The sequence below is a fragment of the Vipera ursinii genome, assembly GCF_947247035.1.
Source record: "Vipera ursinii genome assembly, chromosome: 3".
Classification (NCBI taxonomy): domain Eukaryota; kingdom Metazoa; phylum Chordata; class Lepidosauria; order Squamata; family Viperidae; genus Vipera; species Vipera ursinii.
The window spans coordinates 152,406,437-152,423,995 of record NC_139516.1 but is presented as its reverse complement, the minus strand read 5'-3'; the positions used below and the strand labels follow the sequence as shown (position 1 = coordinate 152,423,995).

Here is a 17,559-nt window from a genome sequence, read left to right as displayed (position 1 = left end):
AGAATACCACAACAGTGATACTAAATAGTAAAGCATTTTAAAAGGAGAGATAATTTTTTTTATTTTATTTATTTTATTTTAATTCCATTTATATCTCGCCCTTCTCCGAAGACTCAAGGCGGCTTACAAGCTTAGCAGTTAAGTAAATTATTTTATTAAATATCCCAATAATAAATTCATTTTTACCATTTGTTATAAATTAGGGGAAAATAATGTTCCATAAAAATAAATAGCTGTTTAATAGTTGCTTCAAAAGCAACTGTTGTGCATTTATTTACTTAAGCAATAACTATTAATGCAGCCAGTTATACAGTGGTTCTTGTATGGTATTGATTTTTCTCCCTTGTATGTGTTCAGTTTTATTAAGATGACAATAGTCAAGTAGGTCCCCTCTACTGAAGCACACAAATCTATTATAACCTGATTATATTTCCCCACTGGAAGCATTTTGTGACAGAGGGCATAATCTTTAATGGAATTTGTGTGAAATTAAATTACACAAGCATCAATAAACATAACATAATTCAGAAGGAGTATTTCTGCTTAATTTATTAGTAGTTGCAATGGCATCAGAGCTAGTAGATGGCAAAGGCAAAGGTTTAAAGCAACAGCTGAACAAAAGTGCCAGATGATGAGAAACTTAAATCTTTTATTAGACTGCACTGTAATTTGAGGGGTAAAATATTCTCAGTACCGTGTTCAGTATATGAAATTTTTAAAAATGCTTGCTTGCCAAACAGGATTTCAGTGTTATTACCCTACAGAAAATCTAAAGTTAGTTTTGATAATACTGGTGAGAGGACAGAGAATGTTTTGCAGTGTTAACCCAATATAATTCTTTTCCTAATATATAAGACACATGTATTAAGGCACATGTTGAGAGTAACTTAAAGCTACAAGCTTTTGTAGATTTTCAACATAACTCCTAAAGGCACCTACCGGTATGCCTGACTCATCTTTTGCTTCTTGGCTTCCTATTGTTCTTGAGCTGTGGTGACATATATTAGGAAAAGTAACATGAAAAGTTTCCCTTAAGAAAAACTCCAGATTATTCCAAGAATGTCTTTACATTAAAACAATTCACCTACCTATTTTATATGTTCACATTAATTCAAACATGGTAAAAGGAAGCATATGGTTTTATCATGTTTCTTATTTGCACAGTCCTTCTTTATAAGTGAAACACATAACTAAAGAAGGGAACATTTGTCACAAAATTTAAAATTAACAAAATATAAAACTTTATAATCCAGTTATTCCAGTCCGAAGGGAAATAAATTGGTAGTTTTGTTTTAACTGAATATTCTATTTATATTTCAAAGATGCATACACAGTCTAGTGGAAACAATACCAGCTCAACACCCTCCAGAAAGATGCAGCCCTCTGCACCTAAAGTTCGAAAAACGGTCAGCAATCGAATACATGAAGCAGTAAAAGCTATTGCATTGTGTCACAATGTTACACCTGTGTATGAATCCGGAACAGGAGTGACTGGAGAAACAGAATATGCAGAGGTAGATCAGGATTTCAGTGATGAAAATAGAACTTACCAAGCTTCAAGCCCTGATGAGGTAAGGCTGCCAAAATTTTAATTTGCACAATTGTCAAATGAATACAGCAACTGTTCTTAGAGTTTACAAGAAAACAAGGTTTTCTGATATGGCAGAATTAACAAATCATTTGAAGATGTGTTTTGTTTTTGGCAGTACTGTTCAAAGCAATGACATACTTCTGAAGGCTCATTGCAGCCACGCAAAATACTTTCCCAAATTATTGTGCTTGATCATATTTTCACATAAGTTCGTTCTGCTGGAGTCGATTGTTTAATTCACAGGGAACTATGCCAGTTATATACATTACATTTACTTGTGTCTATTCCACGTATTTGATTTATAATCATTTTTCACTTTTGTGGAATAAGCCCATATCAGGGATATTTCAGACATCTTTTCAAATATACCTTTTTATGTTGGGCTTCATAAGCCATTATTTATTTAATTATTTATTACCTTTAGCAAAGTGAAAATGTTCTGATCTGAAGATAGTCATTTCAGTGTCCCAAGCTTGAAACAAAAAATGTGTTCTAAAAGTTTTCTTCAAACCATGAAACAGTATCAAGGCACATAAGTAGCAAAACTGTGGGCTGTTGCTTTGCTACTTGTATTTAGAACATTTTTTTTGCCAAAGTTTTCCTGTCTTGCTAACTTAGACTAGATGGGCTGTTGTGGGAATACAATTTAAGAGGAAAGAAGCTACTTAATATAAGGTCTGATAGAAGAAGAATGCTTACAGCAGCATGGCCGAGTTATTTAGTGACTATGTGTATGCTCTATATCTTGTTGTAATACTAGTATTATTCATAATTAAAAGTACTAGAGACCTTGGGGATTTGTTAAAAAAAAATTAAGTCAGCCAAACAAAAACATCAGAAGAGAACAATGTTTTTGCTATGTATTTCTTTCCAGATTGCCAAGATTAAAAAAAAAAGTCAGTAAAGCCAAGGAGGTTTTTTTCAAATTGAAAATATTGAGAAAAACTTGTAGGGACACATATTAGTAAAATGAATGCTAAAAAGTTGTTAAATTTTGGGTTGGGTATTACAGGGGGATTAATTAATCAAATTACAGAAACCTCTGCTTTTTGTTTTCTGAGAGAACTGTTCTGATAATAGCTGTTATTCTAATGGATTTTTAGCTTTTGAGGCCATAATTGTATTCTTACTGTTTCTAGTGGACATTTATTTTAATGTTTTCATTAACTATATTTTACACAATTTGAAGGGTAGATAAGCATTCAGTGACTACCAGCCAGCCACTGTTACGGACCTGGGTGTGGGAAAAAAGGAACCAGCAACTGATTCTTACTTTCCATTGTTAAATATAGCCAGAATGCTTAAAATGTTTCAAGAAACAGAACACCCAAAGCTTTGAGTGGCATTGTTTGTTCTAGAGATGAACCAAAACATATTTTTCTGCTTTTTGCACAGCTCTATTTAATCCCTCTTAACACCTGTGTTTTAATTTATTGCTTTTACCTGACTTTTTACATTGTTTTTGGATGTATAAACAGTTTTGTAGTCTTTGTAATCTACTATATTTTATTGGTCTTTGCAAGGCTTAATGTCTGAAAACTGATTTGAGGGAACTGGATCATAAAGTGGGCAAAAAGAAATAAAAGAGCAGATCAGTAGAGTGCAGTCTCCTGAATCTGGAAACTGAAAGAATACAGGAAAACCTTGATTTGTGGGTTTCTGGTTTAAGTCATGGCTGATTGAAAACATCTCACAAATGACCAGAGATGACAATCAGTGTATAGAATGAAAGATGAGTGATGAGTGATTAGACCGGTTCTTCCAAATTCTCTAGAAAAGGGGAGAACAGGAGTTGACAATGAGTGCTCCTCTTGAAGCGATCTCCCATGAGTTTAAGCACCAAGAGCCAAGGGAAATGACATCTTTGTTGTTAGCAGTGGCAAGGTCGGTTGGCGACCCCCAGGGGGAGAGCCTTCTCTGTGGGAGTGCCAGCCCTATGGAACCAGCTCCCCCCTGAGCTTCGGATGGCCCCAGATCTACAGTCCTTTCGCCGCGGCCTCAAAACACTCCTTTTCCACCTGGCTGACCTGGACTGACAGGGATTTTAATTATGTTTTTAATTTTTAACTCTTAATTTTTAATTTATTTTAATTTTTATTTTTATTTATTCTACAGGGGCCTTTAATTTTAATTTTTATTTAACTTCTGTATTTATTGTACGTTATTGTTGTTAGCCGCCCTGAGTCCTTCGCGAGATAGGGCGGCATGTAAGTCCCAATAATAAATAAATAAATAAATAAAGTCATTAAATCCAAAGAAGGTAAAATCAGGTGTCAAATTAAGCTTGCCATTTTGAAAGTATGCCCTATAAAGTAGCTAAACTGAACATTTCCAAATCTGATTAGAAAATGAGTTCGGCTGGTAAGCATTTAATATGCAATTGGCAAAAAGCAAAACAAAAAATTAATTTAAGAAAGTTTTACTGGGGAGACCCGAGACATTTGGAATCTTGGTTATCTTTGCTATAAGATTTAAAAACAAGCATATAATTAAATAATATACTCGAGGGAAATGACTGAAACAGAACTGAACCCATATTAGGAACTGAGGCTTGATGATGGTTGCAAATGGATGCTAGAGACAATTAAAGTACCAGGCAGAAAGGAGTTAAAATGGTCAAGCTAGTTATAATCATTTCTTATTTAAAAGAGTTTTTGTAATAACTGAAATAATAGTAACTAAAATATTAGAAATGATACAGATTTCAATCGATAATTTTTTAGAAAATTGTGATATTTTTTTTTAAAAAAAACTTACCTGATAAATATATTACTGTGTTTGAAGAGATGGAAGACAACAAAATTGGTATTACCAAATTGGGAATGCAAAAGATGCATCAAGGAATGAATTTGGCATTGGAACAGTTGCAAAAAGAAATTTTGGAGGATGCCTCTTTATGTAAAGAAAGATTTGAACATGGAACAGATAAGACAAGATATCCTGGAGAATCCCTCTATGGGATTTACAATGTAGGCTGGTGAAAGCTTTGAAGATTCTACTTAAATGCTAAAGATGGATAAGAGATCAAATACTGTGATGCTGTTGAAATTATTTAAATGTTAAGGTTATGAGAAGCAAAAAGAACTATAAAGTTGGACTATTTGATTAAGGATAAATTATTCATTTGATATTTTTGGTAACTTTTTTGCAGAACAAGGACAGAAAAGATTACAATTTCTGGTTTGCATACAGATAAAAATTAAGTTATGGGGAGAAGATTTTTTTTATTTGTAACTTTACAAGAGGGTGAAAGCATATTAGCTTATGCTCAGCAAGATAAAGGTTAAAAGCCACTTTATTATTCTCTTTGTTAGCTTTTTCTTTTCTCTTATACTTTTTCTTTTCCTTTTGTTCTCTTTTTGCACCTTCTAATTTTTTTTATTTATATCTTTTCTAGCTTAGTTTGTATTAGTTTTACAAGCTTATTAAAAACTTCAAGAAAATTATACTTAAAAAAGACAGGCCTTGATTTGTCCTTACCATGCTTTGAGATTTTTAGGCAAACAAATTTTGGATTGTATATCTAATGACAGCACTTTATTTTCTTTCTGCCAAAACTTGGACTATTTAAAATGCAGTCAACCCAGCTTTTTGTTCAATCCCTCCACTTACCCCTGGTTTTCTACTATTTAGCAAAATAGCTTCATTCTGTTCGGGCAGGCATTTGTAGCTAATCTTGCCTGAACAGTCAATCAGGATTTAGATTGCTTAGTTGTGGACTAATCAGCATTATTTTGTAATCCATAAAATTAGTCTTCTAAATGTTTTTATAAATTAAACTTTTTCTAATGATTTTTCAAATTTTGTTAAAAAAAGGAAAAAGTTGCAGAAATCTTTAAAAGAGCCTGCAAGTCTTTGCAGGAGTTGTTTTTTTAAAAAACTAAATTTAAAAGAACATGTCTTCATCACACTTTTTAAAAAGAGCTATATTGATGCAATGCCTGAAAATTACTGGAGCCTAAGGAAAATAATGTAAATGGTTCATTATTTAGCTTTCTTACAGTTTGATTGACAGATGATGCTGGTGTTTCCCAGTCACACACTTACTATTTTAAAAGTAATTTTATTGAATAAAGCTGTGAATATTGGACCCTGGAGCTTTATTTAGCAAAACAGCTCAACTGATTTTCTTTTTCACTGTATAAGTGACCTATCAAAATATGTTTAGTTAATAAACAACCTTTTAGCAAACTACTTTTATGCATTCAACCTTGAGTAATAAAATATCTTCAGTTTTATTTACTGTGGTATGTAATAATATTCTTAGAGTTTATAATATATAGAGTAATTTGCAGGATACGTTCACAGCATACTCTAAGAAAGATACAGTTTATAATACAGCTGTTTCTTCCATTCCTAGAATCTATAACTCTAGCTATTCAAATGCACCCTAATCGTTTAAGAAACTTAACACCAAGGCATCATTATAATGTATATAGCTACTGTAGCTTCAGATTAGTAACTTATTCTGTATTCATAGCATGAGTTCTACTTATACCAGTCTCATTGTTTCTTATGGTAAGTGATCAATATTTCATTTTCTGAAAAAAATCGAGTTTCATTTGTCTATTCCTAATGCCCTCAATAGGATAGCAAAGAAAGCAAACATGTTGAGGACTCAAATAGCATCAGCAGAGTCAGTTCTATAGTGCAGGGCTTTTCAACCTTTTCACCCATTGTATCACTTTTAGGACAAGGCAATGTCCGAGTACCACCAGTCGCCCAGCAAGGTGTCAAAAACTTGACACACACCCCCTCCAAAAAAGGAAAAAAAATGATAAAGTACAGGTAGTCCTCGACTTACAATTGACTTACTGACTGTTCAAAGTTACGACGGCACTGAAAAAGTGACTTATGACCATTTTTCACACTAATAACTGTTGCAGCATCCCCAGGGTCATGTGATTTACATTCGGATGCTTGGCAATCAATTCATATTTATGATGGTCACATTGTTCCAGGGTCATGTGATCACCTTTTGCAACCTTCTGACAAGCAAAGTTAGTGGGGAAACCAGATTCACTTAACAATCATATTATTAATTTAATTTCTCTCTTTCTCTCCCCTCTTTCTTTCTCTCTCCCCCTCCCTCTTTCTTTCTCTCCTCTCGCTCCCTCTTTCTCTCTCTCCCTTTCTCTCCCTCTTTCTCTCTCTCCCTCTCTCTATTTCTCTTTCACTCTCTATTTTTCCCTCTTTCTCTCTCCATTTCCCCCTCTTTCTTTCTCCTTCTCTCTCTCCCTCTTTCTCTCCCTCTTTTTCTCCCTCCCTATTTCTTTTTCCTTCTCTCTCTCCCTCTTTCTCTCTTCCTCTCTATTTCTCTCTTTCTCTCCCTCTATTTCTTTCTCTCCCTCCCTCTTCTTTCCTTCCTTTCTTCCTTCCCTCCCTCTTTGTCCTTTCCTCCTTCCCTCTCTCCCATTGTCATTTCTTTCCTTCCTTCCTAATCCATTTTTACCAAGAAACCTGATGCCCACTTAACTCTTTATGAAGCACCGGAGGAAAGTTGGGGAAGATCTGTCAATGATACTTGGAGGTTGCTAGCTCATTTAATAAGCTTTATTCCAGCAATAGAAACACCTCGTATTCACTCAGAGTCAATCCACACACGCCAACAATGCTGCTGTGGACCGCGGGGCAGGAAGGCACCCTTCACATGGGAGGGATGGAAGACGCACCAAAGCACCCTTCGCCCTGCTCACCTTCTGCAGACATGGCCGGAGTCCGGGTGGGGGGAGACCCGGGGCTGAGGCGCACTCAGGGAAGCACACGCTAGCAACTCAAAACCAGCTGCTCTTGGGGGACAGAGGCACAAAGCCGGCCAGACAGGGCTCGGAGCGGTTGACCGTCCCAGACTACAGCTGCGCTTCCACCTTTCCCAGGGCAGCCCCCACAGCAGAGCACAGTGCCGGGCACCAGCATGCCCCACTGCCACAGAAGCGGCCCACCGGAGCAGCCCCAACTCCTTCACCCCCAACAGGCCCTTGTCCCAGAGCCTCCCGCTGCTGGAAACCTACAGCAGCGGCATAGCAGGGCTTGCAAAAAGCGGGGCAGGTGGTGGTGGCTGCGCCAACTAAGGGCAAGCAGGGCAAGGCCGCTCCTTCTCGAAAGCCAGGATTTCGCTGAGGAAATCAGAATAATTGTACACTGGGCATAGCTATTATGAATGATTATTTCTTACAGTAATTTGTAAAAAAAATGCCCTCCATATTATTATTAAATATTAATGTAATGCAGAGGAAAAATTAAAGGAAGAGCAACTAGGCTAAAAAGGAACATTAAGGCCTTTATTTAGTTATAGAAATGAATATGTTTAGAATAAATTATTTGGATGTTGAGACAGAAGGAAGAATTCATTTAAAGAACAGTACATTAGGTCTTTGAGGCTTCCCAAGCCTTACAAAATACTGCAACTTTTTGAGTGTGTCTCAACTGCTGCATCTATTTTAGGAGCAAGATATGTATTGAGTTTGCCACCTCTAATGGAAAAAAAAACTAGAGTAAAATTATTGAGTATGGCAGATTTAGTAGTTTTTTTACATACCTTGTTATTTAAAGCAGGATAGAAAAGAAAAACAAAAGATTTTGTTAGAGATAGAAGGTATATATAATTATGGCTAGTTATGAAAAAAAGAGATTGATTTGTTTGAAAATGGAATAATGGAATGGCTTAACTACAGTATTTCGCTGATTTTATTCAACTTTCTGTCAACTTTCTTGTAAGTTTGTCCTTTTTTGTGTAGAAGCCTAAAACCAGAAATATCATGGAATAATCAGTTTAAATTTGGAGTAGGGTTGACTGCTTTTGGCGCAGCAATCTTGGTCAGATTGGTCAGAAGGTGAATTGGTGTTCTCTTTTTTTTCACGATGTATTGAGGCTAAGACTTAACAACGGCTACTATTTATGCCATGCTTTTCTTGAATCACAGAGGCACTAAACTGGTGCAAAGTGCAGCAGCACGGACACTTTTGGGGGCCTCCCGATACTCCCATATCACACCTCTCCTCCGTGAGCTGCACTGGCTTCCGGTTGCCTTCCGAGTGAAATTCAAGGTGCTAACAATGACATACAAAGCCCTACATGGCATGGGTCCGGACTACCTACGGGAGCACCTTCTGCCAATGTCAACATCCCACCGTCCTGTGCGCTCCCACAGAGAGGGCCTCCTCAGGGTGCCACCGCTCAAGGAATGTCGGCTGGTGGCCCCCAAGGGGAGGGAATTCTCAGTGGGTGCGCCAGCCCTCTGGAACTGCTTGCCAACTGAAATCCGGATGGCCCCCGACCTCCGCACCTTCCGGCGCGACTTAAAAACTTACCTGTTCCAGCAGTCCGGCCTGGCCTGATAGCTCTAATTGGGGTCCCAGTTTGTTTTTACTATTGTTTTTCACTATTGTTCAATCTGTATACCTACCTTACTCTGTACACCGCCCCGAGTCCCTCGGGAGAAGGGCGGTTTATAAAAACAAATAAATAAATAAATAAACCTATGGTCCAAACTCATATTAGTTCTGGAACAGCAGTGGAATTAATACATGTGATAATATCAGTGGGAAGGAATGTTTTATCTGCTTCTCTTTCTAATATTTCCTCTCATAACTGAATAATTAAGTAAAATAAGTAAACAAGTAAAAGGGAGAAGGGCAAGACAACTGAAGGCTGCACCAGCTTTGATAGTTAGAATGATCAAAATGGTACCTGTGAGCACTGAAGTGCTTGTCTCTAGTGTCTGTGGAGCAAGACTGATTCAGGTCACAATAGACTTGGGGGAACCCTTCAGTCTGCCTGAAGGTAGTAATTCACAGCAAAAGAATTAAGATCTGATTTACATGTGCAACAGATGAGAAAGCAAAATCCTGAATTAGCTCTGTCATTCAGAAGAATTACATTTCTTAATTCTCTATGTATCATCCCTGTGCAAAAAATCCTAAGTCTTAAACCAGGCAAAGGAATTAAAGCTTTTCTCTCTTTAGTGGAAGAGATATATCTGCTTCCAAAATGGTCTCTCTCCTCCCTGCCCTATGCCTATGGAGATCCTATGCAGATTTAATGGTTCAGAAACCTGTAGAAGAGAGCAAGCTGGTGTTTAGCATTGAAAATAAATACTTCTCTTGTTGAATCAAAGAACTAGAGCAAAGGCGGAAAAGATGCTTCTAGAATCAGTCCAAATGTTTCAGTGGTAGTACAGTATTCAAAATAAACTAGACTATGGTCCTATTTCATGCTCATGAATTCTATGAGCAAGAGAAAAAATGTGAGATACAAGGTTATATGTTTATATAGCCATTGCTCACATGATACAGTTAAATAGACTTGGAGTAGGATGCTGTGGAAACGTTCAGACCCAGTCTATTGTTCTGAAAACTAGCCCCAAAGGAGTAGTTGGAACCTGAAATAGACAATTCGGAGCCAAACTCAGTCAACCATGTCAGGAATTCAGAACTCTCTCTGCATTCAAAGCAGGAAAAAGGGGCCTGTCCGATTTATATGTTTTGTGCTATCAGTCCACACAGAAGAAGTTACAGGAAAGAGATGGCAAAAGGGTGGAGTCACAACTCCATACCTACTTTATCCAAGAGGCCATTTCTTTTTTAATTACTGAAAAAAGAGACATTTTGTCTCCTAATTTCCTCCATCTGGGAAGATTCCAGAAATGGCTGTTATACAACTGACTGAGTTGTCTATGAACTGCCCTGCTAGAAGGAGAGTTGATTACCTCAAGGAGTAGCTAACTGTTGGGTTATCTCGTCAGAATTATAATATATTTTCAGTTTTAAGTATTTTTATATTTTTTAATATATTTTGTTAAGTGTTGAGTACTTAATTTTAGAATAACCTAATAACTACAAAAATCAGGTGATTTAGTTCCTTGATTTTTCTGTGCACACAGGTATAGCTATCTAAAATGAGGTTGTGCTATAAACTGCCAACTCAACCAGCATGTGAAGCCAAGCATAAACTAAATAATAAACAGATGTGAGTCACCAAATATAGAACATTCAAGTCCTCCGTTGCAAAGGGGCACAAATGAGATGATAGGGTATTAACGGAAAGATGCAATTTACAGGTCAGAATGTAATAGTAACCTTTCACAGTGAAAATTGAAAATTAACCTTTGGAGTATTGGATCATTTGCAACTAATATAGTAGGCTTCTTAAACTTTAAAAAGCATTGTTCTTGTGGATTCAAAAATGACATTGTAAACTATATTTATTTTGCTGTCTTCCTCCTATAGCAATCTTTTAACAAAATTGTAATTTAGAGATACTATATTAATGCAGTTCTGTGAAAAAGCATTTGCCTCCTTTCGGATATTGCATGAATATTATCAGAACTTAATGTATTACTGGTGTAAAGAGGGATCTGAGTGAACAATAACACCATAAATGGATTTATTTCATACCCAGATTCATCCAAATAGCAATATGCCAATATTATTAAATTTATTTACCTCCCATCTCATGAATCAGGGCAACTCTGAATGGCTTATAGTATCATAAAAAATATACAAATACAAAGATAATTATAAAAACAAATTAAAATTACAAAAAAATAAAACTAAAAATGTTGAAGCAAAGGAATGGAGATGCCTTCTCTATTAATGTGCCAGTCACTCCAGCCAGTAGCTTCTCCTTCAAGACCCAGTGCCAGTCATCAAGCCAGGTTTTAAGGCTTTTCCTAAAGGCTAAAAGTGGGGTAGGGGCAGATCTTATCTTCTGCAGCAAGATATTCCCAAGGTCAGGGGCCATAGCAGAAAAGCCTCCTCTGGATCCCACCTGCAGAAATTCCTTGGCTGAGGGAATTGATAGTAGGCCTCTTTTGCCAGCACAAATAAGCCAAAATTATTACCTCCGGGGGTCAGTACTTGCAATCAGATATTTTCCTGTTGCCATTGATCAGACTTTCACATCATTGTATGGAAATTTGGTTTATTCCTCCATGTAATAGAGGAATTCAATTTCAATTCAATACCTTCTGAAGGTTTTCTAGCATAGACTGCTCTTTTTAGACCCTTCCACAATTGTTGTTCAGGTCTGTGTCTGGAATGTAGCTTGGCTGTTGCAAAATACTGTAATCATTTACTGTACTTGTAGACTTGGCTTTTCTTTCTGTGTGAGCAGTTTGCATTTTAGCTTCAGCTGACAAAGAGTTTATATTTCACAGCTACCTGTCCATCTTTCCAAGAAGGACAGTTTTGTTTATGAAGTAAATTAAATAAGCACCAAACATTGATATCACTTTTTTTACTCAAATTTCCTTTATTGTATTAATAGGATCTTATGCAGCTCCAGAGTCACCTTAAAGGGAAGACGGACAGCATAAAAATTTAATTAATTAATAAATACAAATGTATATGTTTTGCTTATTATCTAAAAGCTTTTCAATTACAGTCAGGTTTTTATTATCTAATTTTATCTGCCTTGAACTCTTCATTTGGATCAAATTAATGAGCATGTTTGCATATTCAGTTTTAATTTGTCTGAACCAGAATGCTGTTCTATGCTAGATATGCAGTCAGATAGACAATATGGTGGCAGACTTGAGCAATACATTTCTGATTTTTTTTTCATGCCAGTATATACATAGCTAGTGCATCCTAGTACTGGATCAATATAGTATTAAATTCTGTATCTCCTCAAACGTTGTCTCGGCCAAAAGAATATATCAGATTTTACTGTCCTACTTTGGAATAATGCTTTGAATATACAGGAAAAAAATCTAATATCAGAGCACTCTCATTGCCAGTATTTGGGTTATACTACCTAAGGAAAATGTCAGTAGTAAGAATTATGATTGAATAGCAAAATTATACAAAGTATGGCAAAAATGATATTTTCATTTTTACGGTATTAGAATTTAAAGGAAGCTAAATACTGGAGAAGTGCTTTGAAAAAAAGGCAGTTGCAAATTCTTTAGTTTCCACAAAATTAAATTGTGGGATATAGTCTTATATTCTTACTTAGTGAAGTCTGCCAAATTGAACTTCTTTAAAAGGGAATTATACAAATTTGTAATGATAAGATTACTAATGGTTACTGAGTTTTCCCCCTAGTTAATTATTTGTTTGCTGAGATTTATGTGCTGTTCCAGTGCAACAGGACTCTGAAGAGCTTACATTTTCTTCTTAAAATAAAAGGATTAAAATACCAAAAAAGCATAATAAAATGAAAAACAGTAATCAAAATGGCAATACAAAAGTTACTAAAACAGAGATTAAGGTTATGAGAACAAAGTGTCCAACCACAGCCAAGTAATTTTTACTGGATCTCTTCCTAGGGCTTTTTTTTTTAAAAAAAAACAACAACCTTGTTTTAATGGCTTTCCTGAAACATTTAACATTGTAGGAGTGAGTTTGATTTTGAGTAGTAAGCTATTTCAAAAAATGAGAGGCTACAAAACTGAAGATTTGACTTAGAGTAGAGGTGTCCAACCTTGGCAACTTTTAAGACTTGTGGACTTCAACATGCTGTTTGGGGAATTCTGGGAGTTGAAGTCCACAAGTTTAAAAGTTATCAAGGTTAAGCACCTCTAATCTCGAGTGTTAGTGAAATGCAACAAACAAATAATAGGTAAAGGTAAAGGTTCCCCCACACATGCGTGCTAGTCATTTCCGACTCTAGGGGCCGGTGCTCATCTCCGTTTCAAAGCCGAAGAGCCGGCGCTTGTCTGAGGACGTCTCCGTGGTCATGTGGCCGGCATGACTAGCACGGAACGCTGTTACCTTCCCACCGTAGTGGTCCCTATTTTTCTACTTGCATTTTTACGTGCTTTCGAACTGCTAGGTGGGCAGAAGCTGGGACGAGTAACAGGCGCTCGGGATTTGATCCACCAAACTGCCGACCTTCTGATCGACAAGCTCAGTGTCCTAACCCACTGAGCCACCGCGTATACATACAATAAGAACACTAATACATTACAATGATTAAAATAGATTAAAGAGAGAATAAATATATAAAAAGGAAACAAGGGGGGGGAAAGGAAGGGGAGATAAAAATAGTTGTTTAAGGATTGAATTTTATAGTGATATAAAATGGTCACTGGTGATGAAAGCAATATATTGTCTCTCACATCAGGGATAGTTTTTTGCTGTTATACATCAGTTGACAAAATGTACTTTGTCTAATAGTTGCTTCTGTCCAATCCAAATTGGGAATCATACAAAACAGCTATACAAAACACAATAGTTATTGATTGTACTGAATCTACCATCATTTTTATATTGTATTTCTTTTTGCTTGTTGATATTTTTTGCACTGAATTTTATTGTGTTCATCTTGATTTACACGGGGTACAATTGACCATAGTCACTATTGTATTTTGATCTAGGTAGCTTTGGTTCAGTGGACAGAAAGTGTTGGTCTTACTTTGGTGAATAGGGATTTGACTTCAATGCAACTGAAAAACCCCAGTGGACAGATTCTGACATACTATATTTTGCAAATTTTCCCTTTCACATCTGAGAGCAAGAGAATGGGTATCATAGTGAGGGTATGTATTGTTCATATTTTCTTTCCTGATTGGAATCCTGGTGAAAATATCTGATCTTGAAAATGTATATATGTGTAATATAAGCACTGGAAGAAAACATAAATGTGCTCCAAACTATTTTCAGAGTAGATTTTGTTTTCATCAATTTTCATAGTATGAATGGATTCATTTTCTAATTTTTATAGATTCTGTATTCTATAAATAAAAGGAATAAATATTGTACATGTGGTTTTAGGTCTGCATTTGTTTCTTTTGAACTTATGTTATCGCTTTACTTATTTTTAGGATGAATCTACAGGTGAAATCATGTTTTATATGAAAGGTGCAGACGTTGCAATGTCTTCTATTGTTCAGTATAATGATTGGCTAGAAGAGGAGGTAAGAAATACTCCTAACAATTGCTTCAATTTTGGAAAAAGCAAGTGTTTTTCTTTACTATTAAAATGTATAACAGTGGAATTTATGAATAGAAACTGAATAATAATCTTTTCTAATCCAGTAATATCTAATTTTGTCTACATCAAATTAAAAAAAACAAACGAGTAATGAATTTGGGAAATTTTCATCTAAATGTTCATCTAATAATTGAAAAGGAGACAAAAGATAAAAAACCAATTTAATGAGTAATGTAAAATGTTTTTTTCTGAAAGCAGTATTTATTAGAAAGCAAGGATATTACGTTAACTCTAAACAGTCATCATAAACATGCTCTCATATATGCTCAATCTGTTTTTGCTTTTACCTTGGATAGAAGAAATGTAACTGAAAAATATATTTAAATTATGTATGAAAGCATATGTTTTTACAAAATAAGTGCATTATACTATATTGCTATACTGTACACCAGCAGTTGTCTTTATTTGACCTTACATACAGATAATATGGTAATGTGATAATCACACAATGCATGTTCATAATGGTATTGGCAATATAAATCAATAGTCGCTTCAGGCAGTTTGATTTAATCAGGGTCATGAATAAATTAAATTCCCTGAAGACCTAATAAAGTGTCATAAAAATTACTTTTGGTGATAATGATGTACAATTAATTGTAAAATACTTGTTTAATTTATTTAGCATTAGGAGGTCAAATCAATACACATTTTGCATTAGCATGACAGAATTTTGCTTTTTAAAAAAACTAATGGATCTTTTTAATTTTATTATTTTACTAGAGAACAATAAGCTTATTTTCCAACTGCTTTTATAATACAGTGTAGACATTTTATGTGATAAATGTACATGTCAGCCTGAAAAAATAATTTTGAAACTATACTTTTTTAAAAAAGGAACAGATACTCACAGATGGTGATAGAATAGGGACTTTGGAAATCAAGTGATCCGATAAGTCAGGAAAAGAACCAAGGAGAAAAACAATATTTGCTCCAATCTGTGTTTATTGCATTGTTCCAGTATATTTATGTGAGATATTGCATTCAAGGAAAGTGATTAATTTCTAAAAGTTTCATAAATAATGTTAAAGCATTTTTTATCCTACACTTAGGACAAAATCTACAAGTAATTTAATTAAAAATTCTAATGAAGAAAACAATGAAGCATATTTTTTAAAAAACCAGGAGAACAAAATTTGGAATAAGAGCAAAATTGGTGGAATGAAAATACTTTTTGGGAACTGTTTAAAACCCATGGTTCAAAGAGCATAGTAAAATTTTTAGCAGAAGAAATTCCCATCATTAGGGCATCAGTAAAATGACTGTCCTTTATACTCATAGCCTTGTTGATCTGAGCAGTATGCCTGATTAAGCTTTCTGCAGCTTAATGTAGGACACTGAGAAGTTTAAATAGGAAAAAGTTTTTTGTCATGTAACTTGGATCCAAATATTCCCATGGTTAATTGAGTTGAATTTGCCGGATTCCCACAAGCATATTGGCATAGAATTTTATGCTGACATTTTTGGACTTTAAAGGAACATTTAGAGAACCTTACAGTATTCTAGACTGGAGTTCTAACTGGTTTCTCTGCTAGATCTTATTTCAGAAACCAGGCTAAGCTTGTGAAAGGTCCTTCTAGCCAAAGAAGTCACCTGTGTTCCAAAAGATGATACAGATTTCCATATGCTTTAGATTACGCAGGGAGAATGTAGACATTCCTCAGACTGATTGCAAATTTGTAACCAGACAACAGTTTTTCTGCCAACAGTACATTCACCTCCAACTATTTTAAGCTTCAGTTAGTTTGCCTACATCATTTTCAAATGATAGATTGATAGAGACAAGAAAAACCTACTTGTCATCTGTAATACAGCCCAAATCTCCATGTAAGTTCCCTCTGTAATTTCCTGTATTATTAAAGGTCATGGACAAAAACCAGCACAGGCACTTCAGAGGCCAAGTGGCCATGGGATAAAAGAATCCCTCAGCACTACTTTTTTTAATTAGCCCTTCAAAAATAACCAGAGCTAATTTAATTTCCACTTGAAGGATGTAGAGAGCATAGGGAATGGCCTTGAAGGACAGGACGAAGAGCTACTACCAAGACCACGTGAGGTGTGAGCCCATTCCCAGAAACTAGTTTGAGTAAAGGTCTCAGGAGACCCCTCCCTAGTTCATACAAAGATAAAGGGAGGGGAGCACATTCAGACTTACAAGGTTCTGTTACTATAGATGTTACAGTAATTGTTATCTACAGTACATGGCATTGGTTCCTTAATCTGGTATAGAGATGACAAAGGGTCAAAGAAACATATAAGGCAAAACTGTTAATTCAAATATCAGGAGGTGGCAGGCGTCAACCATCAGGGAGGACGTAATTTCACAAGAAGTTAAGAACTTTAGATAATACATTCTTAATTGAGAAAGAATTCCAGCAACCGCTCTTTTTCAAGAGCAAGTCCCTTTTGAAGAATCAGTATTTTAAACCCCCCTGTGCCTTTTTCTTTTGCCCACCAAACCTAATATTAAGATGCTTGGCTCCCTCTTTTGAGCAGGAGGTCCAGTTTCAAAGTTTCCTTTATCTTGTCAGTTATCAAATCTATTGTGATATTGCCTTTCTCTGGCAGTATGAGAACGAACTCCCACAATAGGAGAGTTACGGGGGCAGTTTAAGTAATCTTACTGTTGACAATATGTAGCTGGCTTGATGTCTCAAAAATAAAAGCATGGTTGTGGATGAATGTACAACTTAATGTAAATTGACTTGATACTTTTTTTTCTTTTTGTATCAGCATGATTCATAACTATTTTATAATTATTTGCAATTTTAGTGTGGTAACATGGCAAGAGAAGGTCTGCGCACTTTGGTTGTTGCCAAAAAATCCTTAACAGAAGAACAATATCAGGATTTTGAGGTAAAAAAAAAGTTGAAAGACAAATATTACACTGAGCTCCAGTAATGGCAAAAAAATTCCTATTTAATTCACATATCTAATTTCTCTTTACTGTAGACAGTGATTGGTGAGCTCCACCATCACTGACTTCATCATTGCCTTAATTTCTACACCTTTCTTTTTCTGTTTTTCCTCACTT

General features: G+C 35.6%; 1 protein-coding gene across 3 annotated transcripts in view; it reads left to right on the top strand.

Moving 5' to 3' along the window:
- Positions 1 to 17,559, top strand: part of ATP9B (ATPase phospholipid transporting 9B (putative)) — a 151,850-nt gene that overhangs the window by 114,442 nt on the left and 19,849 nt on the right. For all 3 annotated transcript variants that reach the window (XM_083359959.1, XM_083359961.1, XM_083359960.1), the window contains exons 15-18: positions 1,323 to 1,571; positions 13,912 to 14,073; positions 14,359 to 14,451; positions 17,298 to 17,381. In XM_083359959.1, the coding sequence (XP_083216085.1) occupies positions 1,323 to 1,571; positions 13,912 to 14,073; positions 14,359 to 14,451; positions 17,298 to 17,381 (588 nt within the window). The remainder of the gene's footprint in view (positions 1 to 1,322; positions 1,572 to 13,911; positions 14,074 to 14,358; positions 14,452 to 17,297; positions 17,382 to 17,559) is intronic.